Source organism: Chionomys nivalis, chromosome 14, assembly GCF_950005125.1.
Source record: "Chionomys nivalis chromosome 14, mChiNiv1.1, whole genome shotgun sequence".
Classification (NCBI taxonomy): Eukaryota; Metazoa; Chordata; class Mammalia; order Rodentia; family Cricetidae; genus Chionomys; species Chionomys nivalis.
The window spans coordinates 49,194,699-49,212,036 of NC_080099.1; the positions used below are offsets into that span (position 1 = coordinate 49,194,699).

Genomic DNA, 17,338 nt, shown 5'->3' on the forward strand with positions numbered 1-17,338 from the left:
TTATATGGAGAGACCTTGGACAAACTGCTCTAAATGGGATGTCTCCATCAAATCCCTCCCCTCAGTCCTCAGGGGACCCTGTGGAAGAGGAGATGGAGGACACCAGGAGAACAAAGTCCACTGTATCAATTGAACAAAACTCATGTGACTTCCCACACTGAAGCAGCAAGAACAAGGCCTACACACGGTCTGCACTATAGATTATACCCTTCAGCTTACTACCTTCATGGGACTCCTGAGTATGTGAACAGTGAGTCTCCGATTCTTGTGCCTGCTCTTGAGGTCTTTTTTTTTTTTTTTTTTTGGTTTGCCGTGTACAGCCTCAAAGATGATGGAGGAGGGTCTATGTGTTACTTTCATTGGTTAATAAAGAAACTGCCTTGGCCCTGATAGTACAGAAAATTAGGTAGGCAGAGTAGACAGAACAGAATGCTGGGAGAAAGAAGCCGAGTCAGGCAGTTGCCATGATTCTCCCACCCAACACAGATGCAGGTTAGGATCTTCCATGGTAAGCCAGCTCTTGGTGCTACACACATTATTAGAAATGGGTTAAAGCAAGATGTGAGAATTAGCCAATAAGAGGCTACAGATAACAGGCCAGGCAGTGTTTAAAAGAATATAGTTTCTGTGTAATTATTTTGGGTAAAGCTAACCGGGAGCCAGGAGCTGGGAGGCGGGAAGCGGCCCGCTGCTCCACACTACACAAAGTGATGGGTTTTGCTTTATCTTATTGTATTTTACTTTGTTGTTGTTCAGTTGTTATCTCTTAGAAGCCTGTTCTTTTCTGATGAGAGACAGAAAGGGAGTGGATCCAGACAGGAGAGGAGGTACAGAGAACTGAGAGTAGAGGCAGGGAAAACTGTAATCAAGATATTCTGTATGAGGAAAGAATCCACTTTCAATAAAAGAAAACAAATGGAAGAAATATCAAACAAGCACTATCATATATTAGAATTTAATGAAGGATGCTATCGAACAGAAACCTAGTACATGCATCACCATGCAACAAAAGACCACTGAAGGCATCTGCACCTGACCTGGCAATAAGACAACGCTTCTGCAAGGCAGGGTCAGTAGTTTATGGAGGGCAAGCAATCCTGACTCAAACCAAATGGAAATGAACACGGAGTAAGAAGTAAAGCCTCAGCAGCTGCAGAAGATGATTTTCTAGGAAGAACATCTTGATTAACACTTTAGAAGAATTTTATATTGCCATGACAAACTGGCAAAATAGTTTTATGTATTTATGTATTTTATACACACACTCACACACGCAATGAAACTAAGACACGAAGAGAGCCTGCTCACAAATATTTTTTTTTTAAATATTTTATTTATTTATTATGTGTACAATATTCTGTCTGTGTGTCTGCCTGCAGGCCAGAAGAGGGCATCAGATCGCATTTCAGATGGTTGTGAGCCACCATGTGGTTGCTGGGAATTGAACTCAGGACCTTTGGAAGAGCAGGCAGTGCTCTTAACCACTGAGCCATCTCTCCAGCCCACAAATATTTAATAATAATCATTGCTCTTGAAGGGAAAGACTCAGTTTACTTTTTTCTAAATCAATTCTATAAGTTAATGCCACCCACACACAGATTTCAAGAAGATATGCCTAACATGAAACAAGAAATATTTGAAAAAATATCTAAGAAAACCTTATCCCATCAAACTATAACCAGAGCATGCTGCATTATTAAAACACCAAAAATAGCTCAATAAAAATTTAGCATACAATGAAACATTATTCTGCTCAATGACAAAGTAAGTGGGTCTTCAATTCATGATTTTTGAACAAATTACTGAACTAAAAACATTTCCACACCTTGTCTTCATTGCAGTGATCAATTATAGTTGACGATTTAGCCACTAATCACTCACACAGGTAGTCACACACACACACACACACACACAATCAGGATAAACAGCTTAGAGAATGGAGGGCTTACTTTTTTTTTTTTTTTTGGTTTTTCGAGACAGGGTTTCTCTGTAGCTTTGGAGCCTGTCCTGGAACTCCCTTTGTAGACCAGACTGGCCTCGAACTCACAGAGATCCGCCTACCTCTGCCTCCCAAGTGCTGGGATTAAAGGCGTGCGCCACCACCGCCCGGCAATGGAGGGCTTACTTTATAACTTAGGATAAGACATAAAACATTATCAACTTGACCATATATGAAAAATGTAAAATGCCCAGGATTCTATAAAACAATGCCAGAAAGTCAGAAACATACAACTACCTGGAGGTCACAAAGACCAATGTTTGGGTTGCATAAATACTCAACAAAAGTTGAGGCATGGTGACACACACCTTCAATCTCAGCTCTTAGAAGGCAGGCAGGTGGACCTTTGTGAGTTCTAGGACAACCTGATCTACATAGTGAATTCCAGGCCAGCTAGAGCTATACAGTGAAGCCCTGTCTAAAAAAAAAAAAAGCAAAAACTCTTCAACAAATCTATGATAAAAAGACAAATGATGCAATAGATAGAACACACAAATATGAATTCTAACATAAAAACAAAATCAGAGTTTTTATTCTATTAATGCAAGTGGTAAAGACATGATTCTGAATATGCCTCATGTTATGAAATAGCAGGTACTCACTGATGGAAAAGAACTATCAATATTTGGAAGTCACATGGAAATATCTCTTCAAATTAAAAATGCTAATCCTCCGGCTCACCAGCTCAAACCCTTAGCATATGCTACGCAGAGATCCTTAAACCCAGAGACCTTAGCAACATGATGCTTGCTTACTTCAGCAGTGGTTTGTAGTTACCGTGTGTGTGTGTGTGTGTGTGTGTGTGTGTGAGGGTTGGGGGTGGCAGAGGAAAATTCACTAACTTTGGGCAGATGATAGGCAAAGTAGATAATAAAACATATGATGTGCAAGTGATTATATTTCAAGTTATAAACTTTTCTTTAAGTAAAAAACAAAACAAAAAACAAACAAAAAAATAAAATCTCTACATTTCATGTTCTATGTCTATCTACTGGGATCAAACAGTTGTTGCCAAAAACAAATCCATCTGATATTTTTATAAGTAAAATGTAGTCATATACAACACACATTAAATTTCAAAAGTAAAGACTAAAGTTCAAAAATATAGAAGTATGTGGAAACTGATTACATTTTAAGAAAAATATGTACACAAAAATACTTTGTATTTTTTTCTTCTCTTCCTTGATGGTAAATGTCTAAGGTTTTGGAAGGTTACTGACAAAACATACTGTCTAAAGACACTGCTAGTAAAAATGACAACAGATCAAGTTTGTACTTTCACCTGAAAAAGGTAAGAAAATTTAGTTCATGATTTATATAAGGAAAAAGAATTCCCGTGTTTCTAAAGCATCCGTCCATAAAAAAGAGAATGATGACAAGGGCTGTCAGCAGTTTCTTCTCAAATAAACACGTCAGAGAAGGGGGAAAGCCACGAAAGACAGCCTCGGTGGAGCTTGGAGTCTCCCTGTGCGGGCACCTGCTGCACCTCTGCCTGGAGCACCTGCCTGGAGCAAGTCCCTCTCACGTTTCGGTCTCACAAAATCTTGTTTAGAAAGGAGGCAACAGAGAAAGCTCTAGACCCTGTGCTACAAAGCTAGACATGCCACAGGTCCCAGACAACCTTACTTGTAACAGTCGGGCTGTAGCACAGCCTCAAGAATCGACAGTGTACCCTTCATTAAATGACACCCAGAAAAGAAATATTCGTTTTTCTAAGATAACAAAAGCATTTTAGAACTATATTATAGATCTGTTTTACCTGACAATGTCAACTTAATTCAGCAAAACCTCATACTAAATAGACATTCTCTATTACATGTAACATATTGAAAAAATACAAAATGGCAATAATTTAAAAATCCTCATCTATGTGACTAGTGTGAAGGAACTCAAGGGTGTTCAGAGCAACAGGAGGGTGTAATTTTACATCCAGAAAGTTTCTGCTCTTCAGATACAGAACCCTGCTGGTGAAGCAGCGCCAGCAGCCTCCACGCTGAGCAGCGGATGAAGACAAGCTCAGTAGTTCATTTCACATGCAGCTTTAAGTGGTGCAATCACTGAGGTTTATTTCTCACAGCAGAGCACTTTTGATATAATTTAAAACACACATGCTCTGATTGAAGAGTGACTGTAAGTGAGTCCAGTCTTCTTCCACCTGGGATGACAGTTTCTCCAGCTCTTCCAACAGCATTGCCTCTGAAGGAAGCATCTTGAGGTGTAGCTGGAAAGAAAAGCATGATGCTTAAGGTTACGTTGGATGTTTTACTTAAGAGTAGCAAAATCCTGATTTTTTTTTTTAACCAAGGAACCTACGAAAATAGTATCTAAATATAAATATTTCTTTCTTAAATGGTGGTTTCTTGTCTCTGATTTCCTGTTGTTCCAAGCTCTCTTAAAAGAATTGATGCAACTTCATTTTTCCACAGCACAAACCCCAGCTATCAGGCTGTGTGGGCTTCCAGTTTCCTTCCTCTTCACCCCACTGATGAGAGTCATCTACTTTATTTTTAAAGGCTTATGCAAAATTGGTAGGGACTAATATTTGGTAAACACAGGAAAACCTATAGAGACAATCTGAAATTTCTTTAAAAAAAAAAAGCTGTCTGGTACTACCTAAATATTCACCTTTTAAATAAATGTAAAACACTTGCATCTTCAGCACATTATACCACCACAATGGACTCCCAAAGCACATCTCTATTTCATTCATCAAAAATCAAGTTGTGCCAAATTAACTGAAACTGATGGAAGGGAATATTTTGATTTCAGCAGCAGACAAAAATGAACAAACAAAAGAACCTGGCTTTCTCTTACAATCACAGAAAACTTACATAGATGACAAATACAGATAAAGCCAACATTATGCTATCAAGTAATAACAAAAACAAAGACTACAAGTGCATATCCCGACTACCCCAGGGTGGCAGACAGACCCAGACAGCTGTTGTCCAGTTAGAGAGCAGAGTAGTCATCAGCCACGTGGTGAGTGGCTGCCTATTGACATTGACACCGGATGCAGAGCATGCCCTTCTCTGCAGAACACGGCTTAATAACACTGCTACAAAGGAAGGAAAGGATCTGACATCTCACTCACCTTCAGAAACAATGCAAGGTATGCCTGGGCTAACTCAAAATCACGCTTTCTGTTCAACATCATCCCGATCATTCTCAAAAAGCCCTGCATGACTTCTACCGACCCACCATCATCAGGAGACAGGTTTCGCAGCTCTGTTTCAATTCCTGATGGGCCCAATTCTTTCAGAAGGTTAAGAGCAGCTTCATCTGCATTATTGTAAAAAGAATCTAGTTATTTCTTACAATTAAAAAAAGCTAGGATCTTCCTTCATACCCAAAGCAATATATATGTAAATGTGCCAGACTTTCTTTCTGTGCATTGCATAATTTTTTCACATTATAGCATAATGAACCCAAGGTCAATGAAACAGTAAAAATTTCAATAGTAGTAAAATTACTAGAAGTCTTTAAAGTTTTATACTGTCAGGAATTCAATCTTTGTTTCTGCTCTTAAAAAAGCCTAATGCTTCACTTCATTAACCACATGAATCAATTAGAAACAAAAAAAATTTAACATGAGGTCATCAGGGAATACACTGCACTATTAGTAGCAGTTACTGCCAGGATAGGATGGGGTGGGCAGATTCCCTTACTATCACTGGGTTGTGAAGAAATATCAACAATACAGGAACGGGTAAGAGGATTCCTGACCCCATTCTATCAACCCCAAGGCTCCTCTAGACGACAGCACTGCTGTTTACTCGGCATCCCATGAAAACACACTCAACACAACCAACTTCATCAGGGCCTTGCTACTGCAGTGGCAATGGTTATGTTTCAGCTTTTGAACCGTGACAAGTCTGATCAATCTTGTTTTATGTCCTTTAGCATATCTTAAACAATTGTGTGCATTCTTCATTCTGCAATAATCAGGAAGCCATCAGGACCATTCTCTGACTTTTGTCCACATGGACTTAAGTGATACTGGTATGAATTACCAGCATTCCGACATCAAACAGAAGATGAGCCAAATTTCTTAGGAGAGTGAGTTTTTTAAAAAATGCTTATATTTACTATTAGCTACACAGTAATCTAAAAAGTTTAAATAAACTAAATTAAATTTTTATTTTCTTTTTCTTTTAAAATTGCATATAAAATCACTTAAATATCTATATAAATATAGGTATTACAATAAATACAAAATTACCTAAAATATCTGTCTTTGCTGTACTAAGAACCATAGGACTAAGCAGATTCTCAAATGAAAACAAGGAGCTTGAGGTCCCTGAAGTAAACTCTGGAGATGCAGCACTGAAAGCCACACGCTAAATGCTGTCAGTAAGTTCTCCATCTCCACAGCAGCTGAGCTTCCATCCAGAAGGCTGGGGGAGTCTCAGTCCATTCACCGTTCCCATCGTCTGAACTTAGTACTGCTCAGTCACCGTAATTGATGTAGATTAGAGCAAATTTTCAATATGTTTAGATTTTATTTACTATACTGTTCAGTTTTTCTCTCTGATAAACTAAAATAAAAATGAAGAAACTTGTGGAAATATTTTATGTTAACTTACATTGATTATTTACCAATCCTTCTTCAAGTTTCAGGTAGAAATTTGATTTCTGAGCCAAAATCCCAAGGTTTACCACTTTCGACTTAAATAAAAACAAATACACATTATTTAAAGACCATAAATATTACTTAAAACATAGCTTATTATTTAAAATGATTATTAATTTATTCTGTGGCACTGGGAGCTACAAAAAGTGACAGACACGGACACCCCACAAACTTAGAACACTGATCTGGCTCCTACCTGCTGGGAGTCCCCATTCTGCTCAGGCACGGCAAACCTGGGTACAAGTCCAGGAACTGTTGGGATGAAAAACGGTGCTGACTGGGGCACTTTGGGTGGTTCTTTTGGTTTATTCTTTTTCTGTGAAGAGAAAAATGAAGAGATAAAAGACTAGTAGTGTTAACCCTATTAATAGTTTTGAATGTCTAGTATAAATGAAATTTAAAACAAACATCACAATGAAGAGTAGGAAGAAAAGCTTTCCATGCTAGAGCGTTGAGAAAGATCCATCTGACAATGCTGCAGCCATCCCTCCCCCTAGGCCCCAATGACAAATGCTGCACAGGAGCACTAAGACAAGGTTCACCTTCACAGATGCACTGTTATACTCAGTATCTCTTAGCGAAACAAAATATGAACAACTTAACAAAATGGCTTGTCTCCAGAAGGAAACTCAGAAACAGAAGCACAGACAACCCCATTAGAAATAATTTGCTAAGATTTTGAAGAAATATGACCCTAATTATTTCTTTTGTTTTTTGAGACAGAGTTTCTTTGTGTGACAACCCTGGCTATTCTAGAACTCATTCTGTATCCCAGGCTGGCCTTGAACTCAGAGATCGCCCTGCCTCAACCTGAGTGCTGGGATTAAAGGTGTGCGCCCCTACCACCTAAAGAACTTAAATCTTTTATTCTGTTAGGATTTTAACTTTTCTTTAGTACTTTTTGTTTGTTTGTTTTATTTTTTGGAGACAGGGTTTCTCTGTGTAGCCCTGTCCACCCTGGAACTAGCCCTGTAGACCAGGCTGACCTTGAACTCAAAGGTCCACTGTGCCTCTGCCTCCTGAGTACTGGGATTAAAGCTGTGCACCACCACTGTCTGGATTATTTTTAGTTTTTAAATGTGGCAGCTAATTTACATTTTAGTGGGAGGTATTTTGTTTTGTTGAGGTTTTTTTTTTGTTTAGTACTTTTAAAAAGAAAATACTATTGCTATTTAATGATGTAAAATTCCACTGAAATTTCTGAATTTGTTTTATGTAAAAATTTTTATTTATTTAAGTATGTGCATGTGTGTGTGTGTGTATGTGTGTGCATTTGAGTACAGTGACCACAGGCCAGAAGAGGATAACAGATCCCCCAAAGCTGGAGTTACAGGTGGTTTTGAGTCACCCAATGTGGGTGCTGAGGACTGAACTCAGGTCCTCTGTAAAGCAGTACCCGCTCTTAAGCATGGAGCCATCTCTCCAGGTAGAAAAATATTTCTTACAGCTGCCCTGTCCTCGGGGATAAATTGGCTCACTTGGTTTTCATCACACATTCACGAACTCACCTGCTGACCCCGATACAGTAGAGAATGCTCTCAAAGTCTACTTAGCAGCAGAAAGGATATGGAACAATAAAAGGTTAATTATGTCTGAGTAGTAATAATAAAAACCCTAGTATAATTTTCTTAAACACAGCAGTAAGACACACATTTACAGACTGCGTCTGCTGCATCATCTAAACACTAACAGTGGACATAGAGAGGGGCCTCTGGGACAGCACCCAAGAAACACCATTGGATTAAATAGCAGTGCCCTGACTATCATTTCCCCCGACTCTCAAATCAGGACACGCTCAGGGAGTAGACTGGGACACAGTACCAAGAAGACTACAACGTTACCTTGATAACATCAAGATTCAGAAGGTTTTTCCAGCGTGACTCAGGGAGAAGTGACAGAGTCACCAGTTGCTCACTCAGCTGTTGTGGCGACTCATACACTATCATCTCATCGCTTGGCTCCGTCTGCTCTTCCAGCACCTCCACACCTGAAGACACATGTTCAGGGAAGACAAAGAATCTAACTCAGTCCACATTCATTTCTATTTTACGACATCCAATCAATATGGCTTTGTAAACTCTTTTCGCCTATTTTCTTTGCTTACTCTCCATTTTCTTTATTTCCTCCTATTAATTATAATTCCCATCAGTAGACTTCAAATACTTTTACACTAGCATGATAATTTTTATCTTAAAGATATATCATCAGTTATTGCTTTATATAAATTGAAGTCATTCAACATGTTTTAATCAGTTAAAAAAACTGTATGAATGCATTAAATTTTGATTTCTTTGTAGCAATAACCTAAAAGATTTATAATACACCTCAAAAATTATTTTGTTATTCTGTGATTACCTTGGGTTTGGCAAGTCCCAGGAAGCATCACTACCGAAGGGACGTAATCTGGAGGAAGTGGTCGTAAGGAGACAACTGAATAGAGGGAAATATTCGACCTGAGCAAGCAAAAGCAGGCATTTTATAGTAGCAGCATCACTCCAGAAACAGCACCTCCAGAGAACCCGAATACTGGTAACGATCTCTAGCTTGAATTTGGCCAGAGACTACAATCATTAACTAATTAACACCTCAAAGACGGACTATTAATTTGAAAATGTTATCATAAAAAAGCTGTATAAAGGGGCTGGAGAGATGGCTCAGTGGTGAAGAGTACTGGCTTCTCTTTCAGAGGTCCTGAGTTTCATTCCCAACATGCATATGGTGGCTCACAGCCACCTATAGTCAGATCTGATGCCTTCTTCTGGCTTAAAGGTGTCCATACAATAGAGCACTCATATACATAAAATAAATACTTAAATTTCAAACTTTCTGTCTTTTAAAAAATGTGTAAAAACATTAATGGGGGCTGGAGACAGCATAGCAGTTAAGAATACTGGCTGCTCTTCAGGAGGATTTGGATCAAGTCCAGCACCACCATGGTTGTTTTACAACTGCCTGGAACTCCAGTTCCAGCAGATTCATGCCCTCTCTGGCCTCTGTGGGCACTGCATGCATGCAGTGCATAGACAAACATGCTGCCCAAGCACATATACACATTAAATAAAATGAATGAAGTCTCCGACTTTTTGATACAGGATCTTACCATGCACCCTTGGCTAACTTGGAACCCATTATGTATAGAGCTGGTCTTGAACTCAGACCTGCCTCTAGTCTAGAGTGCTGGGATTAACGCCTGCACAACCAGGCCTGAGTCTCTGTTTTGAACACAGTACAGAAACTTGCTGACGAGAGACTAGCAGTTTTAGACAGCACTTTTATAAGATAAACTAACTTCCATATAGCATTTGACAAATATCAATATTTACTCAGAAAAAAAAGCATGACAAAGAGAAAGATTGAGAAAGTGAGTTAAAGTGAATACCCTAATTATATTCTTGGGGGGCTTAGACAGTCATCAGGTGGCCTTTTCTAAAATAGCTAAGTAGTAATAATTCTGCTATGCATTTGCAAAGCAGCCCTAGGTGAGTGTTCAGGTTAGAAACACCTGTACCAAAGTAGGGGCAGATTTCCTTACACTTATGATATGAATCCCAATGGAAAACAAAAGCTGGGAAGTCAGATCCAGAGTCCTATCAACAGCCATACTCTATGGGGAAGCACCACAGGCCCCCAACGGCTACTAATCTATTAAGTGCTCATGCTTCCCTGATTCCAGATGACACATTTCGCTTAAGATGGTCAAAGTGATAAATCAAATTACCTTTTCCCCTTAAAACTGGAACATATTTTATAATTAGAATTAGAAAAGAATGATAAGGTAGAATACCCATGTACTCCCAACACTCAACAAACCAAGACAGGAGGATTACAAGCTTAAGATCAGCATTCAATAAATACGCAAGTTTCAGGACAGCTAAAAGAATGGAGTGTATAAACTCAGGAAAGAAATAAAATTTTTCTAGTTGCATGTAATGAGACTCCATCTTAGGAAGAATTCTGCTCACATGTGCGTCTTACTTTATAAAGCATACTGAAATTCAGAAGCGATAGATAGCAAAGGTCAGTGACAAAGGGCCAAGTCCTAACGGGAACTTCCTTTCCTAATCTCTGAAATTCACTATGTCCTTTAGCAAATAAAAGACAAATTTAGTATCAGACAAAAATTATGTAACTTAGAATATGCCCTGAACAAAGCTGTCTAAATTACCAAGCATCAGTAGTAGATTCCTGGTAGACTACTTAGTCTGCGTAACAATTCCGTTGTATAAAAACAAACTAAATGGCAATTTTAACAAACATTGATTTTGACCACTGTCATTTTCTTGCCCCTCCCCAAAATAAAAGAGATGCATGAAAGAACTCACCACAGGTAAATTCCAAGGTGATCCACATGGGAAGTTGCTAGAAAGTCTCCAGTTGGAGACATAGTAACATTGAGAGGAGCCGAGTCCAACAAGAAGCAGTCGATAAGGCTACAAAAAGAAGTTTAAGTATTTAACTTCTACTTGTAGAGGTATAGTTTTTTTTTTTGTTTGTTTGTTTTTTGTTTTTTGAGGAGGGGGTATTTTTCACTAAAAGAACAAGCAACAAAAGCTGGAGGAAAAGTATTTTAATTTTTACAAATTATAGCCAGAAAGTTCACTAACCACAGCTTTGCCAACTAAGCTCCTATGTGAAAACAATTAACTTAATGGGAAAAACCGAAACATTAAACAGACCAACTGGTTAACAGGAGGAAGATTCAACAGTAAGGACAATACAAGAAGAAATACAGTTTTCCGTACCCCAATTTTGGTCCACTTATTGAGAACAACTTTAAAGACATCACACACTGAACGCGGAGTAGGGAGGAGCACTATGCAAAGCACAGCAACACAACCTGTACGACCTGATAGTGAGCCACTGAACATTTTTGAGGAAACTATTTCATGAAGAAATTTACCATTAGAATGCAGAATTTGAACAGGAAGAACAATGGGATTAGGGTAGTAATCAGTTAGCTGTAAAAATCTCAGTAGGAGGATTAGTGTCTGCAGGAAGTAAAAGTAGGCTGGGGCAATGGACTACCTAGAGCACAGGCTCTGCAGCCTGGTAGGAGGAAGAGTAGCCTGGTTTTTGCTGTTGTAAAGATTTGCTTATTCCATTTATATGTATGAAAGCTTTGCAAGCACACAGGTATGTGCACCATGTGCATGCCTGTTGGATCCCTGGGACTACTACGTATGCTGAAGAGCCAATCCTGGTCTTCTATAAGAGTAACAAATGCTCCTAACTGCTGAGCCACCTCTCCAGCCCCAGAGTAGATTGGTTTTAAAATTAAGAAGGAAACAACAACAACTACTCACAAGTCAAAGACAAGGCATTTTTCATGAGAACATATAACAAATGTCTGACGTTCAGGCACTATGCTCATATCATACAAGTGATTTAAGAAAGAGATAACAGCACCTAAGACATCCCCTGCTCCTGTATTTTGTGCTTACAGGTATCCTGATCTAAGTACTTGAGTGTAACCTTTACAATCCTGTGAGACACAAGCATTTTAATCTATAGATAAGAAAACCAAGTCTCAGTGAGATTTAAAAACTTGTTTAAGATAGAAAGCAACTGACCTAGATTTGTGCCCAAGCAGACTGCACTTTTAACTGCACAATTACTGGTAAAACCGTAATTGTAATTAAACAAGCAGTGTATGGGACACACCATAAGCACTGCAATTGTCCACGACAGCTCTTCAGGGAAGACATTAAGTGACAAACCCAAAATGAGTCAAAACAAAACAAAACACCTCTGTTGGCCAATTTTCTGTTATAAGCAATTTTCTGTGAGAAGCAATAAGCAGTATGGCTTCTGCTTAAATCTGCATGGGAAACTCACAAGAAATACTTGTGTTAGGGAACTTAAGACAAGAGAGCAAAGTATTCAGCCACTTCAAAGTCAGTGATGATTAGAAGTCAAATTATTTATTTTAATTCATGTAATCTAAACAACCCAGAGCAGACAATATTATCCCAGTACATAAACAAAATATTTCCTCATTTTGTCATTTTTCCTTTGTCTTGATGCAGAGCAGAGGTTTAAGTGTGTAGGGGTGAAACTTCCTACCATGTTTTAATCCATCTGTTCAGAGAATTAACTGCTTGAGCAAACTTGTTCTACTTGAGAATTCAATTCTGTCAATTCATTGTGCAACCTCACTTCTACAGCTGTGGTGTGTGGGTAGACTGACCTTCCACTATGTGAAAGCACCAAATTGAGGAAGGCAGTTTCCACATACACAGCATATTTTCTCCAGTCACCTAAGCGCATAAAACCTCAACGTGCAAGCCTAATCCCAGGCCAAAGTCTCCAGCAATCCTAGCAAATGAGGAGTTCCTGGGATGCCGTTCTTCCCGACGGACATTAGCAACAGTCCCATTCAGAGGGGTCTAATTTGTTAACATCAGAGCCTTGCATATAAGAAGTAGCATTAAGTTATTTCTATTGCTCCAGAAAGCTGAGCCAGCATTAGTATGTTCTATTGCTGAAGAGATGGAATCACTTTCCACAGGAATCTTCACTAAGAACAAATGAATGGTTCTGCCTTAAGAGAAATGGAAAAATAGTGTTGTCTTCCAATTTGTTTCATGGTAAAGTTCCACAGAACATAAAGCTGAGGAAGTAGACAAAACAAAATGCAAATTACTGTTAAAAAAACCATTTAATTTTATGTTATTTCTCACTGCCTAAAGAGGTCAGCCTGAATGTCCAGTAGATTAGGAACCAGAATAAAACAAAGTAGTTGTGTCCGCATTAGCTGACTGACGTAACTTCAGGGATTATGAATTGACTTACATTTGCAATCAGTGAGGCCAAAATGTGCTTTAAAGAGGACTAATTCGAGATGAACACAACTGCAGGGTGCTGCATTCAAATAATTACTCATATATCACCTCATGTTTTTGGCTACATAACAAATATACTCTATTTTTAATTGAGGATACTTATTTTTACTTTATGTGTAGGAATGTTTTGACTGAATGTATAATATTTATTTCATATCATGAAGTGCCTGCCAGGTCAGAAGACAACGTTGCAGCCCTGGAACTGGAGTTACAAACAGTTGTAAATCACCATGTGGTTGCTAGGGACCAAAACTAGGTCCTCTACAAGAACAGCAAGAGCTCTCAACTGCTCGGCTATCTCTCCAGCTGAGCGTAGCTATTCTTCAAATACTTACCATGCTATATAAGCGATGCAAGTGTTTAATGAAGGAAGAACAAGGAACCTGCAAAGACTGCTATTCTGGTCTATTTTTAAAAGGGGGAATCTAAGCAAACGACAGCTTCCCAGGGGTCTACAATAAGGCACTAACCTTCTCTATGACGTGTCTCCTACAGTAAGACAAAGACAACTGCCTGGACAGGGCTGGTACGAAAGGCTCGTCCTGCGCCTATTGCCTTGCTCACCCACTTACAGTATAACCCACCTTGGGCAAACTACTGAATCTCTTCAAGTCTCCTTTTCCTAACTTGTCCAACAGACCTAATAATAACAATAGTACCATGTTTATTAAGATACTAAAAAGTAAAAGTGTAAGAAGTACCCAATAACGATGCAAATGCCAGCTTAGCTGATATCAAACAGCATTTATGATATCACCTTTCAGGTTATTTGTTCCACTTCAAATTTTAGTCAAAGAATTACTAGGTTTTTTTTTTGCCTTTTAATAAAAATATACCTTTGTCGAATTGGTGATTTCATTTTCTTCTAACAACTCAATGTCTTGTTTCTTGCTTCTGCATTAACCTTAAGTAGTTTTCCTCTAAAACATACACACTTAAAAAGTTGAAAACCTACTAGATTCAAATCTACTCAACTAAATAAAATACTAAAAAAAAAAGTCTGGCAAAAGGGCTTTAAACGCTACTTTTAGATCCTAGTTTTCCATTCCAAAGATAAACTTGCTACCAAAAACGTCACAGTTCTTACTTTAATTCCAATTCTATGATACCTATTTTTGGAAAATTCCACCAGGCCAGGAGGTAATAGATTACCACTATTTCTAAGTATCTTCAGACTTCTTCGGTTCTCAAGCTGAATCTAAATACATTTTGCTTCCCTCTGCAGCCCGTGAAAAAGTGACACACCTGTGGACAAAAGTCCCTAGTGATGACAGCTGGACTCACTCTAAACCAGATGCAGATGCTGGAAGGTGGGTGTGCCTTCTGCCTATAGCAGAGTTACAGGGAAATGAGAAATATGGGTTTTTCCTTTCTAAAGGTCAGACTGCTTTCACATTTGAAGCTAACCAATTCCTGAGAATGTGCTGGATTAGCAGTGAGTTTCACTCATGAAACATTTCTGACAGTGCCATTTTACTGAGAAAAAGAGGGAAAAACAGTATCCAGGAAAGCATGTTTTTTACCTTTTAATTAAATTCAGTATGAACAACAGCAAAAATCCTCAAAATAAAATTTGGGCTCTACTTTAGAGTGCCAAGACCACATGGATTTTCTCAAGATTTACACACACCACTTCTGTATCTCTATTCTTCAGGAATGACTAAGAGATTCGTGTTTACCTTGCTAATTTTTTGTCATGCTACTGCCTGACACTTAAGAGATCAACAACACTCTATAAATAAAACAGTTCCACTACCTAGCAATAAACAACAGGCAAAAGCCGCATGTTTGGACAATGACTAAGAAATCATCTGAGGGACTTAACAATGAACTCACCACCCAGATGGAAGGTCCCAAGTCCTAACAGAGCAATCCATTGCAGCGCTTATCAGCCAACGGCCATCAGGGCTGAACGTCTTTGAACAAAACAAATACACATATGTAATAGATATAAATGTTAGCATGCATATACAGATACAAGCATATACATGAACACCTTAAAGCATACAAAACTTGAAAAGATTTTAGTCTTCATGAAACAATAAATGTGACTGTACAAAATTTGGACTTTCAGTTTATACAAATAAAAATGTATTTCCTATATATCACTCCTCTGGGACTTATGTAAGTATTAGGTTTTTAAGTGAATCACAACAGGCTTATTAAATTAACATTGTGCCAATATTTACAGAACTATTTACTTACCCATTTATTTAAATAATCAATAAACATCATTATTAAAAGTAAATTTTAAAATTTATTCAAATAATCTGAGATTGTGGTTACAAATATTCTGTAGTCTAATTTCAGCTGTAAAGATCTGTAAATAAAGCAATGTTGTTTCTTTGAAACTGTATCTACTCACCCAACTCTAGAATTTATGTAAATCACTATGATTCTGAAGATAATGATAATTCTGTTAAAACAATGTTAATAAACTGGGCAGTGGTGGCGCACACCTTTAATCCCAGCATTTGGGAGGCAGAGGCAGGCGGATCTCTGTGACTTTGAGGCCAGCCTGGTCTACAAGAGCTAGCTCCAGGACAGGCTCCAAAGCTACAGATAAACCCTGTCTCGAAAAACTAAAAAAACAATGTTAATAAAGAAATTCTACTTTTACTTTTAGCTTAAAACAAAGCAAAGCAAAACAAAACAACAAAAAACCTTTACCCCTTAAGGAAACTTTTATTTCCAAGAATGAAAAAAAAAAAATTTTTCAAAACACACTTAGGTAATGGAATCCTGATGATATGTTAAGTATCTGTTTATAGCCATAAAAAGATGGACAAGAGTTTCTCTTTCATGTAGTGTTGAGAGTCTTATCTTAGAAATGAAAAGACTCTGAACAAAAAAATTATAGGGTTTATGGAAGTAGATCACCCAAAAGTATATATATATCACAGGGATTATTTCTTATTAGCAAATGTTACCAGAGCAAACTCAATGTTAGTTTATTCATAGGCTGCAGCAACATTACTTAAATTCAAGCGTCAGGGTATAGACGGGTCAATTTAGGGAGGGGTGGAGCAGACAGTACAGGGTGGGGAAAACTGGCTCTAGATAGGCTTGTGTTACAGAAGCTAACACGTGCAATTAAAAAGAAGTAAACACCTCCGAGTAGGAGAAACTACAAACACAAATGGGGAAGTAAAAGCTACAAAGGGAAGAAACAGGAAGAGCGAGCTGACAATGACAGATGTCTTTAAAATGCTACTTCATCATAACACCCCATCCCCATCCCGCTTCCATCCAGACACTGGCACAACAAAATTTGCTGAAGCCTAATTTTGACAATCTCCAAGTTGCACAATATAATTCCCTAAATCAATTTCTCCTACTTTTAAAGGATAGGCTAAGGACTGTCAATTCTGATCTGCTATAAGTGACATGGCTGTTAACTATCAGGCTTTATCAGCAAGCAGTTACCATTTTTTCCCTCTTTTCAAATACTGGATCTGCAACTAATACTAGATGATACCATATACTCAAATCAGTCCTCAGTTAACAATTTTAAAGTTTTCAGATTTATTTAAATAAGATGTACTTTAAAACCTGCTTGTGGCCGGGCAGTGGTAGAACATGTTTTTAATCCCAGCACTTGGGAGGCAGAGGCAGGCGGATCTCTGAGTTCGAGGTCAGCCTGGTCTACAAGAGCTAGTTCCAGGACAGGCTCCAAAGCTAGAGAAACCCTGTCTCGAAAAACCAAAAAAAAAACCTGCTTGTGTTTTAACAATATCACACACCTTACTGAGAAACATAATGCAACCATCATCACATTTTTATTGAGACCTTTTGGAGCTTAATTATATGAATTCTTTAGTACATGATGGGGGAACCCACAGAGACACCTGACCTGAATCATGG

The 17,338-nt window shown here is 38.3% G+C and overlaps 1 protein-coding gene across 1 annotated transcript in view; it reads right to left on the reverse strand.

Moving 5' to 3' along the window:
* Window positions 1–1,328: 1,328 nt before the first annotated feature.
* The window catches only part of Wdr36 (WD repeat domain 36), a 35,181-nt gene continuing 19,171 nt past the window's right edge, over window positions 1,329–17,338 (reverse strand). The window contains exons 16-23 of the mRNA XM_057789060.1: window positions 15,311–15,390; window positions 10,955–11,062; window positions 8,988–9,085; window positions 8,474–8,619; window positions 6,829–6,948; window positions 6,586–6,667; window positions 5,094–5,281; window positions 1,329–4,220 (exon numbers count right to left, since the gene is read on the reverse strand). Of these exons, the coding sequence (XP_057645043.1) occupies window positions 4,071–4,220; window positions 5,094–5,281; window positions 6,586–6,667; window positions 6,829–6,948; window positions 8,474–8,619; window positions 8,988–9,085; window positions 10,955–11,062; window positions 15,311–15,390 (972 nt within the window). The 3' untranslated portion in view covers window positions 1,329–4,070. The remainder of the gene's footprint in view (window positions 4,221–5,093; window positions 5,282–6,585; window positions 6,668–6,828; window positions 6,949–8,473; window positions 8,620–8,987; window positions 9,086–10,954; window positions 11,063–15,310; window positions 15,391–17,338) is intronic.